The 19,394-nt window shown below is 36.5% G+C and overlaps 1 protein-coding gene across 1 annotated transcript in view; it reads left to right on the top strand.

Annotated features, from left to right (window-relative positions):
* The first annotated feature begins 18,056 nt into the window (after positions 1 to 18,056).
* The window catches only part of RGS5 (regulator of G protein signaling 5), a 43,417-nt gene continuing 42,079 nt past the window's right edge, over positions 18,057 to 19,394 (top strand). The window contains exon 1 of the mRNA XM_064477945.1: positions 18,057 to 18,195. Within this exon, the coding sequence (XP_064334015.1) occupies positions 18,152 to 18,195 (44 nt within the window). The 5' untranslated portion in view covers positions 18,057 to 18,151. The remainder of the gene's footprint in view (positions 18,196 to 19,394) is intronic.

The following is a 19,394-nucleotide window of genomic DNA, read 5'->3' as shown; positions in this document are numbered from 1 at the left end:
GGCTGGGAATTCAGCAATGTGAGAAAGAGATGGAAATCCCTGCCCTTATGCAACTCAGATCTTAGTGGGAGGAATCAGACAATAAATCAGGAAGAGTAAGGACAGAATGTCTGTGTATGTGTGTAACTGTACTCTGACCTAGCTTTTAACACAACGTGATCACTCTGGTGGCTGCATTAAACAGATTAAAAGGGTCACAAGAAGCATGTAGAAATGGAGAACATTTAGAAGGCTAAATCATTAATTCACGTGAGAGATGATGGTGGCTTGGTGCAGGCTGCTAGCAGTGGAGAGAGTGACAGTGGTGGGCTCTGGTTTTCACTTAGTACTGTCACTCCTGCTAGCTTGTCACTCATATCACTTAAATAAATGACCAACATTTATAATGATGATTTTTAAGAAAAACTAAAGTGGATGAGGAGGACAAAACAACTTTCGGCCTTGAAGGGCAGTTACGAGTAAGCAAGCAGTTTATTTAGTTCTGTCTCTTAGGAGAATTAAGCACAGATAACAACAAAACCCTATTTTCAGCCGGACACGACAGCAATCATCCTCACAGACTCACACGTCACATAAAACTCAGCACCGTTTGTAATCATTTTTCTATTGTTGATCAGAAGAGAGTAATTCTGCAGTTTAGCTGTTCTTTGTACACATGATTGGCTTTTGTTTCACCAAGAGTCAAGTCACAGAACATTCTGTGGCCAACACACTGAGCATGTTTAGTGGCAGGGGGTGGGGTGGGGGCAGGTAGGCACATCTCAGAAACCACAATGGATTCCTGAGGCAGGCTTGCTCCTCAGAGGTCTTGTTCTGAGCCTTCAGTGCCTCTCCGTGGGGCATGACAGAATGGGAGTAAAAAGGCAAATGACATTTTAGCATTACTATGAAAGTGATTCAGACCTCGTGGACACCCTGAACAGGTCCCAGGAACCCCAGGAATCCCTAGAAAACACTTTGAGAGCCTCTTCTTACACAACAAGGCAACTGAACAAACGTGCAAAAATGTGGATTCATTTCGCAAACTTAATAAAGAAGACTGACACAAGAGTACACTGTATGATCCTGTTGCTATAAAAAGTACAGGAACAGGCAAATGAAACTATGCTGTTGGGAGTTAGAATAGGGGAGCATGACTGGAATGGAGCAGCGGGGGTGGGCTTCTGAGGTGTTCTTAATGCTTCGTTTCTCTTAACCTGGGCCCTGGCTATCTAGGTGTGTTCCGTTTGAAAATGTATAGGTCTGTATGTACCCTTGTAACACTTTTCTTTACACTTATTACACTTCAGTAAAGAATAAAAAATTAAAATATTATAAAAACTCAGCTGTTAATCCATTTAACACTCAGAGTCATAAATCTGTCCAGATAGCATCTTTGAGTTGAGAATTCCAGGCTCCTAGCAACAAGCTTTTAACTTCAGCCCATCCTTCTGGCTTTCACATGAGTGACCTCAATTTGAAAGATTATAAACAATACTTTTGGGTGTGGAAGCACCACCCGTAATCCACTTCTTGGTCCCCAGCTGTTTCCCAGATGCATCTTCGCAATAAATACCTTTGCCCCTTTTGTAGGGTGGAGAGCACTTATTAGGGAGTGGCCTGAGGCAACGTTTGTCTTTTACCACAATCCCATTTCTAGATTTCCTGTTTTCCCATCTCCTCTCTCATGAATTTTACTGTAGGTAAACGCCCTTAACCTTTTTTGTACCACAAACCCCTTTGGAACTTTGATGACGCTCACAGACACAGAATAATGGAATAATGTTTTTAAGTCCATAAAATAAAATGTATAAGGTTATAGGAAAATTAGATTGACGTACAGTTGTGAAAATGTTAAAAATGTATTTCTGATAAATAGGTGTTTATTAATTCATGAAAATTAATATTGAGGATACTCAAAATTAAATCAATATCTAGCAGTGAGTCTACTGAAATTTCAAAGTAATTAAGCATTTAAATAGTATTCTGAGACATCTGTAATAACTATAATATGACACAAAATTATCTGAATTCTATGGATGACAAATGGAATCACATAGAATCCACCTGTGGGTTGGTCTGTTTGTTTTGTCTTCATTTATAATGAAAGGAAGTATTAATTTTCAGTTAGGGGGTAATGAAAAGAACGATGTAACTTTTTCTCCATCCAAGTACACGTGTGCTGAATTTTGTTATCAGAGCCTCAAAGCACCTGAGATATAGGGAAACCAGATTAAGAACTCATGGTTCCAGATTCAGTTTTTCTAACCAGTTTCGCATACCTGCAAATGATCAGACTCTCAGTCCTCCTGGTCTGCAGACGATAGCTAGGCCACATTTCCCACCTCTCTTTTCAAATTGGCTACTTTTGGAATAAGCTTGTATCTGTCTTGTACAGATCCACAACAAATGGTCAACACAAGCCAGCATTATGAAGTGGGTTTCACATTGCCCCGTGTCCAGCCTCCTACACCTCATTCTGCATCTTAGAATGTGTTTCTCACAGCACCTGGCTCTGAGTCCTCATCTGTTAGTTTCCATTACAAATAACAGAAGCCCTGATTCAGGCAGTTTTAAGCAATAAGAATTCATCACACGTAAGAAGTCTCAAACAATGGTAGAATTCAGGTTCAGGATTATTTTAATCAGTGGCTTAATGATGTCATCAAGGTTCCAGGTCCTCTGTGCCTCTCCCAGCGTTATTTCCCAGAGTGAATTCTGTGGAATGTTATTTATCCCAGGAAAGAGATGTCCAGTAAAGCAAAGAAAGAAAGAAACAAAAGTCCCAGCAAACAAATATGCTCAGGAAACATTCCATAGACTATGTTCATTTTATAGACTCATAGTTTTAATTAGCGTATATATGTATGTGCAAACATTAGTCTTCAATAACGATTTTGTTTAATATTATAATTTACAGGAAAAAGTATATGAAAAGATATTGGTAGTGCTCTGTTCTAGGCCCCACATGTCTCCTCTCTGAAGTGAAGTAAGTGCTGAGTGATGACATCTTCCAGGGGACATTCTACAGCAACCAGTGTTTCTTCATCCAAAAAAGGTGTACGTGTAAAGGCGTAAGTGGTTTTTGTTCTGTTTCGCGGGGAAGATGGATTGAATCGTTGAGTCTTATTATCTGATAGAGGCAGCAACATGTTCATGTTGCAGAAAAACAGGTGCACATATTTTTTTTTAACAAAGAAGCTGTGTAGTGAAGATAATTAGCAAAACACTTTAGAAATTCCATCCAAAAAATAAATTTCAGGTGAACTGAAGATATAAATCTAAAACCATAAACCATGTAAGGAACTAAAAGAAAATACAGCATTACACCAAGACAGAAACTTTCATCAAAAGGGTATAAACACTGACTCATAATTATTTGGAAAATAAAAAGATGCCATAAACAAAGTTACAAATTAAACGATAAAGGTAAAATGTAACTGAAATCCATGGCCAAGACCTGAGTCATCACATACAAAGAATATCTAAAAATTATAGGTAAAAATAACCAGATCTAGTTTAAATTAACAAATAAGAAATGTAAGCTTGGTTGAATCAATGTTCCTTAGGATTCCCCTTATACACTTGATAATTTATAAAGGTCAATGAAGGTATCAATAGAATAGGATACAGCTGTTTCATTTATTCTTTAAATTTAAAACATAAAGTATCAGTTAATTTTCTTTTTAAGATAGGATTATTTGAGTGAATTTGATTCTCAAGCTGTAGGGATAATATTTGTTTTAATTAAAGTTGTTTGCGTGGTACCTAGGAGGGCACCTTACGCAGATGAGTGTTTTTTTGTGCTTTTGTTTGTTTGTTTGCTTTTTAATCAGTGTATTTGTATTTTCACAATCTTACCAGGCATACCTATCCCAGATGAGTGTTTAATGATGATGATGTGGTCTATAATAATGTTCACACAATATGGGAAATATTTTGCAATCATATAGACTTGTTTATGACAGCAAATATGACTGATGAGATCAATATCTGTATATATATATTTTTAAATTAATAAACTTTGTTTTCTAGAGACTTTTAAGGTGTGGAGCAAAATTGAGTGCAAAGTAGAGAGTTCCCACATCTCTGCAGTGTGGTACATTTGTTACAATCAAAGAACAGACATTGAAACATTATCAACCAAAGTCCATAGTTTACATTAGGGTTTATCCTTCATGTTGTACACTTTATAGGTCTTGACAAATGTATAATGACAGGAATTCTCTATTGTATTTGTAGCAAATAGTTTCACTGTCCTAGAAATCCTGTGTGCACTGCTTGTTCATCCCTCTGTCCCCAACCCTTACAGTCTCTGTAATTCTGCCTTTTCCAGTATGTCTTACAGTTGGAATCAAAAGTATGTAGCCTTTTCAAATTGGCTTCTTTTATTTAATAATAAGCATTTAAGATTTCATCATGTCTTTTTTTTGTGGTTTGATAGCTCATTTCTTTTTAGTGCTGAATAATATTCCACCACTGGAAGTGTACCACGGTTTATGTATTTATCCATTCATCTACTGAAGAACATCTTAGTTGCTGCCGGGGCAACAAAGGGAATTATGAATAAAGCTGCATAAGTACAAATATGCAGCTTTTTGGGTGGCAGGATGTTTTCAACTTAATTGGGCACGTATTTAGGACCATGATTGCTGTATCATATGTAGGAGAATGTCTAATTCTGTAAGAGACTGCCAAACTGTCTTCCACAGTGGTTTCACCTTTTTGCATCTCCAGCAGCAATGAGTGGCATTCCCATTGCTCTGTACTTCCATCAGCATCGGTATTGTCAGTGGTTTGAATTCTGGCCATTCTAATCTCACTGTTTTTCGTATGAGGTAGCTTATCTTTTCCTATGGTTATTTCCTATCTGTATATCCTCTTCGGCGAGGGGTCTCTTCAGATCTTTTGCCCATGTTTAAACTGGGCTGTTTGTTTCCTTATTGCTGAGTTTTAAGTGATTTTTGTTTGCATAGATTTTTGAGAATAAAAGAAGAATAAAGCCAGTGGGATGAGCCCAACTGTCTGTCTGTCCTGTTTTCACTCTGCAAGTCTGTGATGTGGAACTCAAACACCTGTTGGTCCAGCAAGCAATGTCCATCTACTTGGTAATGGATACAGCAGTCGAAGCAGTGACAAGAGCTGGTACGCAAGCACTGAGCAAAGATTTTGTCTGAAGGTACCTGCTGGCTTCTCTGGCACTAGCCCTTGATCTAACCAGCCCATCCATCCCCATGTGAACTTGTGGATCCTTTCCTGACTCCCACTTCTGCACAGTTTTGAAGCTCTAAGATGTTCTGGTGAAAAGAATTGTTTAATTTAGTTTTAAACACTGTTTCTAAGCTTATTTGACAAAAAACCCACTGACAGCCTACAGAACCAGTGGGCCCCTGAACACACTGGGAAGCATAGGCAGGAGGCAGGCGTTAAACTGCCTTCTATTTGCTTTACAAGTCTTTTCTGCCTTACACTGAAATCTTTCATTAACCTAACAGTGGCCTTTCCTCAGTAAACTGGAAGATTTTGCCTCAGCAAACCAAAACCTAACATTTAAAGTTCCGTGTTTTTGTAAGAATTCCGTCTGCCCAGAAGTTGTGCCAACAAGGCAACCAATCCGTGAGCCAAACAACTCAAATATTTTCCTTGCCCCTTGCTCATTTTTCATTTTTCCCTTCCATGCTCATTTTCTGTACCATCTTTAGCCCTCATACTTCCTGCCTCACGGTTACCAAGGGGAAAGGCCAACCGAAATGCTGCATTCTGCATGAAGTTGTCACCCCAGGGGGGAGGAAGGGAAAGGAGAGGGACAGAAGTAGAGAGCCAGCTGAGTCTGCTTCCTTTTCAAGTGAGTTCCTGCAAATTCTATCCAGGGATTTCTGCTTCCACCACATCAGATAAAACCACGTGTCTTGGCTAATCTTAGCTTCAAGGGAAATTTTAACTTTAAATTTTTTTTAAAAAGCTGGGCATTTTGCTGCCCCATACACAATCAGTTTTCTGTTTTGGAAAGAAAAAAGAAATGAGTAATACATAGGCAACTACTAGTATCTGCCGTGTGTTATATGCAGCGGGGATGTGAGTCTTAGAGGATAAACTGATTTTGTAGGAGCACAGAGGCCTATTAATCTTGATGTGACAATGCATAGCAAGAGAGAAAATAAAAATACCTCCTGATCCTGAAATCAAGAATAGGAAATGAAACCGCATATGAAGAAACAAAAAACAATAGCAAAAATAAAAATCCTCTAATTTGAGGAGAAGTTCAATTTCAGTTAATGGTAACAGAAGAAGCTTAAGATAAGGGAAGTAAGCCAATTTATAAAGACAGAGCTACACAGGGTCCCGTGATGTGACTGTGAGAGAAGAACTGGGTCAGAAGAGCACCAGGTCAACAGTGATGGGCACTGAGGCTTCACCTCTGGAGATGCCCGGGGAAAAGGGGTAGGAAGCATGATGGCATTGATCTCTGCTAGTAACTCAGAGGAGGGTGTATATTTCTTTGTGGGTATAGATTAGATGTTTAGGTTAGTGGCATGCTGCTTCCCAGGACAGCTGTCCCCTCATGCCGCTGTCCCCACATGCAGACCTACAGGGGAGCTATGAGGGAGCACACTCCTCAGGCTTCATGAGAGGTAAGGTGATGTAACACAGTAGTGCACAGCCCAGCACAGCCATAGAGGCTGGATTCTGCACAAAAACACATGACTAAGAAAGGAGGCTGGGGGTGAACCTCAGCCTGTGCTCCACCAATAAGCCATGCAGTTAGCTGTTATGTCCACCCAGAATGGCCTCTCTTTTCCACTTCTCATGAAGAAGGTATCCCTGGGCAATGCTATGATATTTGGAGGTATTGCCATTTATTTAATTAACTAACTTGTATTTTCAGTAACAGATATGTAATGATACAAGCACTCCATTCCACATGCTTTGGGGGACCCAAAGACAAAGGGTCTCCTCTATTTAGCTTCAAGAAACTTAAAGCATAGTGTGGATATAATACACAAACTGCTGTTATCACTTAGACTCAAAGACACATAGCATCTTAGAAATGGAAGGGAGCCTAGAGGTCATCTACCCAAATCCGTCACTCAGATGTGGGAACCAAAACCAACCGAGCAATCAACTAAACAAACAAAAAAGCTCTAAATAACAAGGACCGACTATATAGCACAGGGAACTATATTCAATATCTTGTAATAACTTACAATAGAAAAAGAATAATCTATATGTATAACTGAATCACTTTGCTGTACACTTGAAACTAACACAATGTGGTGAATCAACTATAGTTCAATAAAAACAAATACATTATTTAAAAAAAAACACTTGCATAGAAGATGGAGATGAAGGACTGAAAGCCTAATTAATCCTCCATCTAAAAGATCCTGCTTATTTCGTAGAAAGAGAATTCAGCCCAAGGCATTTTGGCTTTGAAAGATCAAGGACGGCTTTGTTTTTTAAATGTCCTCCAGCGCTAAGTTGGATAACATTTGTAGTGAGAACATGGACTTACAGAATGTTCTTCCAACAGAAATTATTTGTCAGGGGAGGATGCTGTTCTCCAGGGAAAGGGACAACCTTTTTAACAGCCTCTACTGACCTTGAAGATAAATACTACATTAGAGTAATTATACCAGAAAATCAGCTCTCACAGAACTATGCTGACTGTCTGTTCCCTTTAGAGACAAAGCAGGACTCCTTGTTTTTAATATCTTTTACAGGCAAAAAAAAGCATGGAGTCTGGACCTGACTCCATTCTACTTCTGATGTAACATACGTGGTGAGAGCCTCCTGGAATTTCCATGGGAATCATACTGTTCTGCAGCTAAGTGGTACTTAGATACAGTGAGACCAACCAAAAAAGAGAATTCCATCTACCAAAATACTTAATAATTTAACAGAACATGGAGTTTCTGTTTGCAGTTCTTCCATGAACCTAATGGAAAGGGTGAGTGAGAATTTTTCCAAAGCTTCTACGCCTTCACCTCCTCCTTAGTGGATAGATTGGGGCTACCAAAGAAGTCACCTTACCTTCTGTTCCCTTCATCATAAATTTCCTTAGAAATATCATCCTTTCATGTTCCTCCCACTTTGTCTTGATGGACCTACCGTCTTTCCAAACCTCCGCCTGCCCACTGTTCACCTTGTAGACAGCTCATATCTCATTCATCCTTTGAAAAGTAATTCCTACTTATTTATTACTACTCAAGCGACCACTATCATTTCTCTCCATCCAATCACCCCCAAAGTCTTGAAAGAATAGTCTATATCATGACTTCATCTTCTTCAACTCTCACTAACAAATTTCTTAAAATTCTGTGCCCACAACTTCTCAGAAATTGTGGTCTTCAAGTTATGCTTTCAGTCAACTAACTGTGATAAAACCTGAAACAAAGCATACTGCTCTCACACATGCTTCCTCCTTGCCTAATTCAGAAGTCCAGCTGTTTTAGTGTGGGTCTTCATATGCATGGTCCAGGCTGAAACTGGTCATCCTCCCACCCCATCCTCCAGGTTTACCAGCACAAGATGAGACCTGGTTTAAAACCAGTGCATCCAGCATACCCTGGCAGACAACATGGAAACTCGACATCATGCAGTCTCCAAACCTCAGCACACTCTTGGGAGAAAATTCCCACAGGAAGTAATTCCACAAAAGATAAAATCTCAGGCAGGGAAAAAAAAGCACACACACACACAAAACATTAGGAAGTTCATCGCCATGGAAAACAAATAAAAAAAGCAAGAGATAATTTTAGTAGTGAGTCTTTAGTGACTGCCTACTCTACGGCTCTGTTACAAGCATGTCGTAGGCAATGTTTTCATTACATTTTACTTTATAGAAAACATTGAGCTGCCCCAGTTTTAATTAGTCCAGTGTCACAGTTAGGGGTAGGGGTAGAGCTATAGTTCGAACTGAGGCTTTTTCTCTCCAGTCTGTGCTCTCAACCATTATGTGATACAGCCCCCCTGGAAGGCCACTGAGATACTTTAAAATAAGTGGTTCTTTTTTTTTTTTTTTTAATTGCAAGGCAATAAAGTGGAATGTTATAGCCATAAAACTGGAACAAAAATAGTCATTCAAATGTATCAAGTAGAAATCTTAGAAATTAAATTTATAGCCATTATAGTTTTAAGAAAGGAAACACATCATTTTAAGAGCAAATAGTACAATTGTCACAGCTGAATACAGAATTAGTCAATTGCATGATAACATTGAGAAAATCCTCCAGAATGGTACTCAGAAATTGAAAGAGATGAGAAATATAAAAAGGAAGTTAAGAAATGGAAGCCAGAATGTGATGCTCAACATTGTCTACTGGGAGCTCCAAGAAAGAGTACAGACAATTGAGAAAAGAGGCAATGTGCAAATTAGAATGGCTGAGAATCTCTAACGTTGAAGAAAGACACAGAATCTCATTTTGAAAAGTCCTTGCTCCCAAGCAGAATTAAACACAAAGCCACAGGATGCCCTTTGTATGGAAAAATGGAAGGTCATCCTAAAGGCTCCCGCAGAAACTGCTCACAATAGAGCAGCCACACTGACAGGAGAGTTTGCCTCAGCACCAATAGATGCCGGAGAACAGTAACATAAATGTCTTCAAAGTGCTCAGTACAAAAGATTGTGAACTAACATTCTGCAGCCAGCCTGACTTTTTTTTTAGAAATACAAGAATTTGTACAATATACTCCCACAGATCCTTGCTGAAAGAACTACAAAAAAAAAAAAAAGAGAAAAATGAATGAGAAAGAAAAAGTGTGAGATGAAAAGCAACAGTAGACAAAAATCAGTGTGACATGAGAATAAACTTCCATAAATAATGACTATAAAATATTCAAAAAGAAACTATAACTTACTGTTTTTTTTTCTTTTAGCTGGAAAATAATAATATGAGAGAAGGAGGTATTGTATTGAAACTAAGTCTTTAGTTTTATTTGTGGGGAGGAGAGAAATACTGAGTAATGTTTAGACTGTTAAAATACATTTAACATGTATATTAAAAATCCATTGCTGTCCATTAAAATAATATAATGTATAACTATTAAATGAATAAAGTGTAATAGGAAGAAGGAAGGAAGGAAAGAAAGAAAGAAAGAAAGAAAGAAAGAAAGAAAGAAAGAAAGAAAGAAAGAAAGAAAGAAAGAAAGAAAGAAAGAAAGAAAGAAAGAAAAGAAAGAAAGAAAGAAAAAGAAAGAAAGAAAGAAAGAAAGAAAGAAAAAGAAAGAAAGAAAGAAAGAAAGAAAGGGAAGAAAAGAAAAGAAGGAAGGAAGGAAGAAAGAAACTCAATGTCTCAAATAGAAGATTAAAACAGGTGGGAAATATTAGTAAAAATAGGATTGTAAAAATACATCCAAATATATTATTGAACACAACAAATAGAAAAAAAAACCCAGCTGTACCTATCAATTATTAAAGGACATAAAACTGTTGTGCTACAAGTTTTCTCCCAGTTTGTCAGTTTTATTTTGATTTCAGTTTTGGGATTTTTTTTGTCATGACTTTTTAAAAATAATGTAGTCAAATTTACCAATCTTTTCCTTTATTGTCTTTAGATTTTCAGTAATAGTTGGAAAGCCTTTCTCCACACTGATGTTAAGGAAGAATCCACCCATATTTTCTACTAGTATTCGGGGTTTCATTTTGTACTTTTGGATATTTAATCCATTTGAAGGATCGATATTGAATCCATATCCTGAATATAAGGTATGGAGCTAATTTTATCTTTTTTTCCAAATAGCAAACAAACTGTCTGGCACTGTTTATTATGTCTATTTTAGTCCCAGTGTTTTGAGATATCTTTATTATATACCAAATTTTCATATGTACCTAGGTGTATTTCTGAACTATTTTGTTATGTTGGTATAATTATTTACTCATATATCTATACTACACTATTTATACAGGCTCTGTAGTTATGTTTAATGTCCTGGTGTTCATGCATGTTTATTTTTTTCTAGTTTGAACTTTAGGATCAAAATGGCTAACTCCATAAAAAAAGCTTGTTGGAATTTTTATGAGGATTGTGTTAAATTTAGAAATTAATTTAGGAAAAACTGACATCGTTATAATGTTGAGTCATCCTAGTCAAGGAGAAGGATGTCTCTTCATTTGATTGAGTTAACTTTTATGTCTGCTGGAAATATTTTAGAATTTTCCTTGCATTAATTTTATACCTTTCTTGTTATGTTTGTTCCTAAGTATTTAAGTTCTTTGCTTCAGTTGTAAGTGGATTTTCTCTGTAACATTGTATCCTCTAATCAATTTCTTGTTAGTTGTCTATTATGATAACTTACTGAATTTTTTGTTGTTTGAATTAGTTTTATTATTGATTCTCTAGGATATTGAGGCTTAATATCATGTCTTCCACAAAAAGAGTTTTTTTTTTTTCCTTTCTCTTTACTACTTCTTATGCCTAGAATTGATTTCTCTTAACTACATTATCTAATACTTCCAGTACAATATTGAGAAGGGCATCCTTTTGCCTTATTTCTGATTTTAGTGGAAATTATCTATTTGTAGTTAATTAGATCTGTATTTTCTTTCTGGGGAAAATGTCTTTATTAAATATGTATTTATATTTACATAAAAATAAACATAAAAATATATATAAATGCATATATATTCTTAAGGAAATATCAGTTATCCCTCTCAATTTTTATTTTTTATTTTTATTTTTTTAACATTTTTTATTGATTTATAATCATTTTACAATGTTGTGTCAAATTCCAGTGGAAAGCACAATTTTTCAGTTATACATGAACATATATATATTCATTGTCACCCCTCAATTTTTATTGAGTGTTAAATTTTGCAGAAACATTTTCAGTGTCTATGGAGGTAATCATATGAATTTTGCAATTTGGATTTATTAATATGATGTATGATGTTAATGGGTTTACTAATATTGGACCAACCTTGCATTCCTGGAATAAATTCCACTTTGATATTGTATTATTGTCTTATGTTGATTTTGCTCTTTAGTATTTTATCTAGTATTTTTGTGTTTATATTTTTAAGTGACATGTGTCTATAAGTTTCTTTTTTGCACTGTTTTTTGAATCACATTTAGATGTTAATGTTAACCATACCTCATATTAAAAAATCAGAGTTTTGCTCCATTTTTAATGTACTGGACAGCTTATAGAGCATTGGGGCTGTCTGTGTTTGATGATTTGGTTAAATTCCCCTGTGAAATAATTTGACCCTTATACTTAGTAACATATGCTACATTCTTCTATGAAAATAGGACTATTTAAGATTTCTAACTTAGGGTCCATTTTAATAATCAATATTTGTATTGAAAATTATCCATTTTATCTCAGTTTTTAAGTTTATTTGTACAAAAGTCTGAAAAAAGTTTCTTAAATTTTTTTTTATTTCATTGACTCTTTCCTCCTTGTCAATTCTTAATGTGTTTATTTGTGATTTCTCCCCTTTTCTGGATTAATTTTTCTAGTTATTTGTCTCTTTTGTTCATTTTTTTAAATCAGGAATTTGTTTACAGTTTAGGCTTACTATTTTTCTCCCGCCACCTCATTCTTCTGCTTTTATCTCTATTATTTCATTTTTGATCTTTTTTCCTTTATTGTTCCTTTTTGTAGTTTTCTGAGCTGAGTAGTTAATTAATTATTTTTACTTTTTCATTTTACTCATTAAAAATATTTAGTGTTGTGATTTTTTTTCTGATCACTACATTAAATATATCTCATAGTCATTAGAATAAAGTAGTGTTTTCATATTCATTACTTTTTAGACATTCTGTCATTTCAATTTGTATTTCCCCTTTTCATTCAGAAGTGTTTTAATATAAAGTTTTAAAATTTCTATGTAGAAAGGCCTTCTTATTTTTGTCGGTCATTTCTAATTTTATTTCCTTATGTTCACAGACTGTTGAAATATATCTTCTTATTTAATAGAACTTATTAATTTTCTTTGTAAACTATTACTTGCTAATTTTTTGTGAATATTCCATAGGCATTTGAGAGGAAGGAATACTTTCCACCATCAGGGTAGAGAGTTTGATGTATATCCATAAAAACTGCCTTCTGTATTTGTGGTTTTGTACTTTCATCTCCGTATTTGGTTTTTAACCTTTCTCTTGTACTAGGAGAAGTGTATTAGTCTCTGATTATTAGTGTCTTTCTGTCTGTCAGAAAGGTGGTTGCCATGTTATTTGGTGCAAAAATATTTATAATTTTAATATTTCCATTATGAATTGTGGCTTTTAAGCCTTAAAAGTATTTTTCTTTGTCATGTTTAATACTTTTTGACTTGAATTCTTTGTCTTGGATCAGAATTACTTCTCTTTCTCATTGTTTTCATATATCCATCATACACTTGTCCTTCTCTTTATTTTCAATCTTTCTGAATAACTTTGTTTCAGGTGTGTTCCTAGTAGATAGAATATAGTTGGGTCTTAGTTTGTAAGCTTCATAGAAACTTTTTACACCTATACACATTCTTGATGACTTATATGTTTGTCCTCAACTCGGTCATAATATTGTATGATTGTGTGTATTTTGCGATATGTCCTATTTTTTGCTCTCCACAAAATGTGTACCTTTTGCTTTTTAATCTATAATTTTTCTTTAATGTTGGTATTTGGGAGGGTTTGTAGTGTTGTCCTCATAGTTACCTTTGTGCATACACTGCTCTTAGAGCCTTTTGTCTCTTGTTTCTTATTTAACTTGTTACTGTTTTGTTTATCAGATTTTATTCATCCTCTTCAACTCTAACCTTTTGCCTTTACAATAATCAATGATCTAATTCTACTTTTCTTTTCCTTCTCCCTTCTCCCATCTTTTGTTTCATTATTTATATAAAGAATTCTTGTACATTAGTACTGAAAAGCCAAACAGCAAGATAATAAGATGGTTTAAAAAAATGGGAATAGACAACTAACGGAAGAAAAGATTTGCAATGACCAATACAAATATGAATAGAAACTCAAATTCACCAGCAGTCAGAAAAGTACCAATCAAAATAATATATATATGTTTTTTTTGGTCTGGGAGTGGCAAAAATTAAAGCCTGGCCTATGTGTTTTGGGAAAAAATGAGACAAAAACAATGCCATCATACATTTCTGTTGGGGGGGGGTCTAAATTGGTCTGACCACTTTATAATTTTGTAGTAGTATGTCTCATGACTGAGCAATTATACCTTGTAAAATATGTTATAGAGAAACTGCTCCAGAAGACAAATACAGAAATATTAATTGAAGTACTTTTGCCAGAAGTAAAAAATTGGGAATGACCTAAATATTTATCAATTGGTCTATATATAAATGCAATTATATATGCATATAATAAATTCTCTCCAGCAATGGAAAAACATATACTAGTGTATCTCCATATTTAGTTTTTAAAAGGTAACTAAAAGGAGTGGTAACTAGAGTGCAGAGGTAGAGTGTAGGCTCCATACTTGCAGGGCTAATATTGATGCTTTTTAACCCTCAACAAGTTCATCTTTATTTAGAAGATCACAGTGTGTCCCCTCATTTTAAAAATAGTCATGATTATGCCACTTAACTCATGGTTTTACTGTGAGAATTAAATATATAAATATATTAAAAGTTTTTTTTTAAGTTCCTGGTTCATAGAAAATGTTCTATAACTGTTAGCTATCACTGTAATTTAAAACCAAAAGCTAAAAAATGCATAATTTTGAATAAAAACTAAAATGAAAGTTATATTACCACATGACTATCAAAACATGTGAATAATTACTATATACTTTTTATGAATCCAATGTATGTAAAGGTATTAAAAAATGACCTGGAAGAAAACCACATACCAAAGTATGAATAGGGATTGTGTGTGCTGGAAATGGGGAAAACATGGAAATGGGAATGTCATTTAAAAGGATTTTAGTTCTATCTATTGGTGATTAATTAAAAGAGGGGGTGGAAAAAAGCCAGAAAGCAAATATCACAATTTGTGAACAGCATATACTTCTGGGTGGTAGAACTAGAAATTGAACGTGTACATAACTTTAAAAATTTATCAGAAAGAAAGAAAGAAATCAAGGAACATATAAGGTGTGCTCCTTGCTGGCCTGAGGATGGAACTCTGCAACAATAAGGGAGATGAATGAGTAAATGGGGTGGATTCCTGATGCCTGTTCACCACCTACCACACATCCCAGAAGTCTCCAGATTGGAGGTTCTCCTGATGCCATCACTGGTCGTAAAATTCAACTCAATAAATGTGTTGTTAATCATAGCTTTAAAAAATCAATGCATTATTTAGCTAAGAAAATGAATTAGAAATGAATCAGAGTAGTTGTGTTGGGGGAGAGACTGTGGGTAGGAGACCTTTTCTTCTGATGATAACGTTCAGTTGCTCCCACTGATCCCATCCTCACAGCTAATTCCTGCCTCCCCTACTATCTAGCATCTGGGAGTCTGAACCTCCGTGGCATCCTGCGAGGCAGACAGCACCTATTTGGGGTGTTCTCTGAATTCTTTCCCTTATTTCTTAGGTTACCACTCCTTTTAGTTCCCTTTTAACTTCTCATAAAGAGACTGAAACCACTCAGAACATGATGGCCTATTTCCCTTTCTCTATGCTATTATAGCTACATACCTTTTTCATACATTTACTATCATTTTGAGGGATGTTCAAAGGGAAAGAGGAAAAAAATGTTCAACCTACTTTAAAAAGAACTTCACACTTATTTTACATGAGGGTGATGGTTAATTTTATATGTCAAGTTGACTGGACCACCAGGCATCCAGATATTTGGTCAAACATTATTCTGGGTGTATATCTGAGAATATTTCTAAATGAGATTATCATTCGAATCAGAAGACTGAGTAAACCTGTTTGCCCTCCCCAATGTGGGTGAGCCTCATTCAATTGGTGAAAGCCTGAATAGAACAAAAAGGCAGAGGAAGGGACAATGCATCCTTTCTTCCTGCCTGTCTTCACTGGGACATGGGTCTTCACCTGCCTTCAGACTGAGACTTCAACTCAGACTGGGACTTACACCTTTGCTTCCGCTTCTCAGGCCTCTGGACTAGGACCACATGCCATTGGCTCTCCTGGGTCTTCAGCTTGCTGACTGTAGATCTTGTGACTTCTCAGCCTCCGTAATCACGTGAGCCAATTCCTTATTACAAATCTCTGTAGATTTCTCTGTATAAGCTTAATACAATGAGCAGCCTCTTTTATATGCTTTCTGGTTATCCCACACTTAGGAAGTTTTTTAAACAAATATACGTTGGATTCGTATTTATATCTATTGCAGTTTGCTTTTTCTTTCTTTTCTTTTTTTTCTTCTCACATTTTGAGTTCTAGTCTATCTTTTAGCGTGACTGAGATAATTTTGATTTTTGAAGAGTCCGCTCATCACATAAACTCTTCAGAGACAGTCAGAAACCTGCTTTGCACTTCAGCCATGGCCAAGGCATCACTCTCCAATATCTCACATTAATTTTTTTCCATATTATTCTGTATTCAAGACCCCTTGGGTTTCATACAGTAATTTAGGCTCCTACTCCAAGGAGTCTCCTCTGCTAATTTTACACACTTTCCCACTATGAGACTCAATGGTCAACAACAGTGTTCATATCTCTGTGAATACTGAGTATTCTGTCACTCAGATTAATTGATTTGCTGCTGTTTATGTAGCCAGTAAATGGCAGAACTTGGACAGTTGCATTTAGTTCAAGCAATATTTGTAAATGTCTATGTACCTGATATTTACAATGTGCTCGGGGTAGAGGTGAATCCAATACAGCTACTTATTTTAAAAAAATGTGTGTTATAGAGCTATGGCTTTCAAACCTTTTTGATTGTGATTTACCATTAGAAATACAATTTATCTAATGGCCTTGTTCACACATACATATGGATAATTAAAGCAAAAATTTCAGAAAACTGTTTAACTTTCTTCATGCAACATAATTGGGTATTTGCCTATTCTGGTCTATTTACGTTAAAGCACCAGGTCATAATATGCTATATTGACTTTACAGGTCCTGAGCAACCATTAAAACAGTTCAAAACAAATAATTTCAGATATTAGGGAACATAATGAGAATCATTTTTAATTCCAAGTTGAGAACCTTTCTTACAGATTATGTGATGGTACTTATTTTTAGCTTGGACTCATTGCCTACACCTTAGGCATTTGCATTTACATATTAATTTATCAGCCTCTTAGATCCTGACTGGATGAAACACAAATAAGGTAAATTTTGATGGAAATAATCCTTGAATGATAAGAGGAAGGAAAGTGTTGAAGGGGAAGGGACGACAAACCTAGCCAAGGATGGTTGGGTTCATGGGGGTGGTGGTCCAGAGAATTACCTAAACTAGTCATTAAAATAAAGAATAACCTGAAGACCGCTTACAGAATTAGGGGAGCTTGGAGGGTGGATCAAATCTAGTGGATAGAATCATAGAAAGTATTTTGTTTCTTCCATCACTCAGCTTAGGGGTTATTTCCTCCAAAAGGAAAAAAAAAAAAAAAAAAAAAAAGCTTTTCTTGTGGCCCTTGAAGGCTCACAGCATCCTGGGCTTGCTTCCATCAATCCTTTATATCATATTGATATGATGTTTTGGGGTCTTGAGAGCAGGGAGTGGCTTCTTCTTTGAATCCTAGCGTCCAGCTGAGCACCTGGCACATTGCAGGGCTCACATATGTGTCCCCTGGACTTCTCTAAATCTGTTTCCTCCACTGAAAAACAAAGTCAGGCTGCCTGCTCTGCAAGGGCCCTTGCAGTGCTAATGGTCTGTGACTTCGACAGATCTGAAGCAGCCCGGGGCACTCTGCTTCATAACAAAACCCCACAGTTTCGCTGTGGCTGGCTCAAGATTATGAGTTAAGACAAGAATGGCCTGTGCCTGCTTTATGCCTGCCCCTGCCCTGGCAGAATAAGCCACCCGTGCGCTGGCCGATAAGAACACTTGAGAGCCTGATGCAGCAGCGCCCGCAGCAGAGCAGAGATTCCAGCCTCCACCTCCCACACGACTGCTGCTGCTCTCCAGCCCGCAGCTTCCTCCGCGGCTCTGGATTGGCCCACAGAGCGACCGAGGGCTGGGAGGGAGCCTCTATATAATCCTCGGAGAAAAAGGCAGTCCCAGACAGTTTTGAAGTTTTCAGAGACTTTGCTCTGCTGATAAGAATTTGTGCTCAAAGCTGAGGAGCTAAGCCACCTGCCAAAATGTGCAAAGGACTTGCAGCCTTGCCCCACTCGTGCCTGGAAAGGTGAGAAAAAGTTATTTTGGCTTACCAGATGGAGGAATGGAGGATCTTCATTTAGGAGAGGATACCCAGAGGCAACAGAAGGTCACTGGAGTTTGTGGTGAAACGGGTGAACAGGTGCTCAGTGGTAGACTGGAGATTGTCTCCTTTGCTAACAACAAAGAGGTTTTGAAAGATCTGAGCTAGGAGACGAATACAATGTGAGATATACCATACATCATTTAATGCATCATTTCCTCTGAAGAGATGCCATTTTATAGGTGCTTGTTCCGAGTCAGAACTGTATGGTTAAGAACACCACCAAATTGCTGGGTTTTGAATTCTGGCTCCATTATTACTCTTTGTGTGGTATGGGGCAATTTATTCTGTATCTCAGTTTCCTTATCTGTAGAACGGGTCTACTAAGAGTATCTACCTCACTAGCTGGTTATGAGGATTGAATGAATTACTGTACATGAAAAGCCCAGAACACTGTCTGGCACATATTAGAACTATATAAATGTTAACCTTTATTAATGTCCATGGAGCAGAAGAGGACAGCCCAGGTTTGCAATGAGGCAGAGAGGATTTCTCATTGTTCTTTGCATCTTAATCCCATCAGACAGAAGTAGCTGGATTGTTGGAGAGAAGATAGCCCTTGAGACATAGAGGTTATTTATTAGCTAACATTATTTCTCAGACACGGGGGAACACCTTTGAGGCTCTGTGACTGTCCTTGGACTAGACAATATTCTGGAGGGAATCCTAAGTATCTAGACCAAGTAAACAGAACAAGAACAAATATCTGACTTGTTAGAAAATGTAACCCAACAACCCTACCTGATGCAGAGAGGTAGGGGTATTTATCATCTTCCTATTTCTTAAGAATGACTCTGATAAATTTTGTTTGATCCAACATTATTAAAAGGAAATTCAAGTGATCTTTGTACAGTCTAACTTCAGTCCTAAAGCCATGGGGGATGTTTGCCTCAGAAGATTGTTTTGTTCAGTAGATCTGTCCTCCTGTCTCTTACAATCTCAGGTTTTCGTTTTGATGACTTTGACCCTAGAAATAATCTGAAAAAGATTTTTAAAGAGATATCATAGCAAAGGAATTTGTCTCTGACAATACTGGAAATAAAGCCTGCTCTCACTTCCTGCTGTCAAAAGCACAGATTATTTTTACAAGATGCATGCAAAATAAAGTAGCAGGACTTAAGTAA

This window comes from Camelus dromedarius, chromosome 23 (genome assembly GCF_036321535.1).
Source record: "Camelus dromedarius isolate mCamDro1 chromosome 23, mCamDro1.pat, whole genome shotgun sequence".
NCBI lineage: Eukaryota > Metazoa > Chordata > Mammalia > Artiodactyla > Camelidae > Camelus > Camelus dromedarius.
The sequence above is the reverse complement of the archived record's forward strand: the minus strand, read 5'-3'. Positions and strand labels throughout refer to the sequence as shown.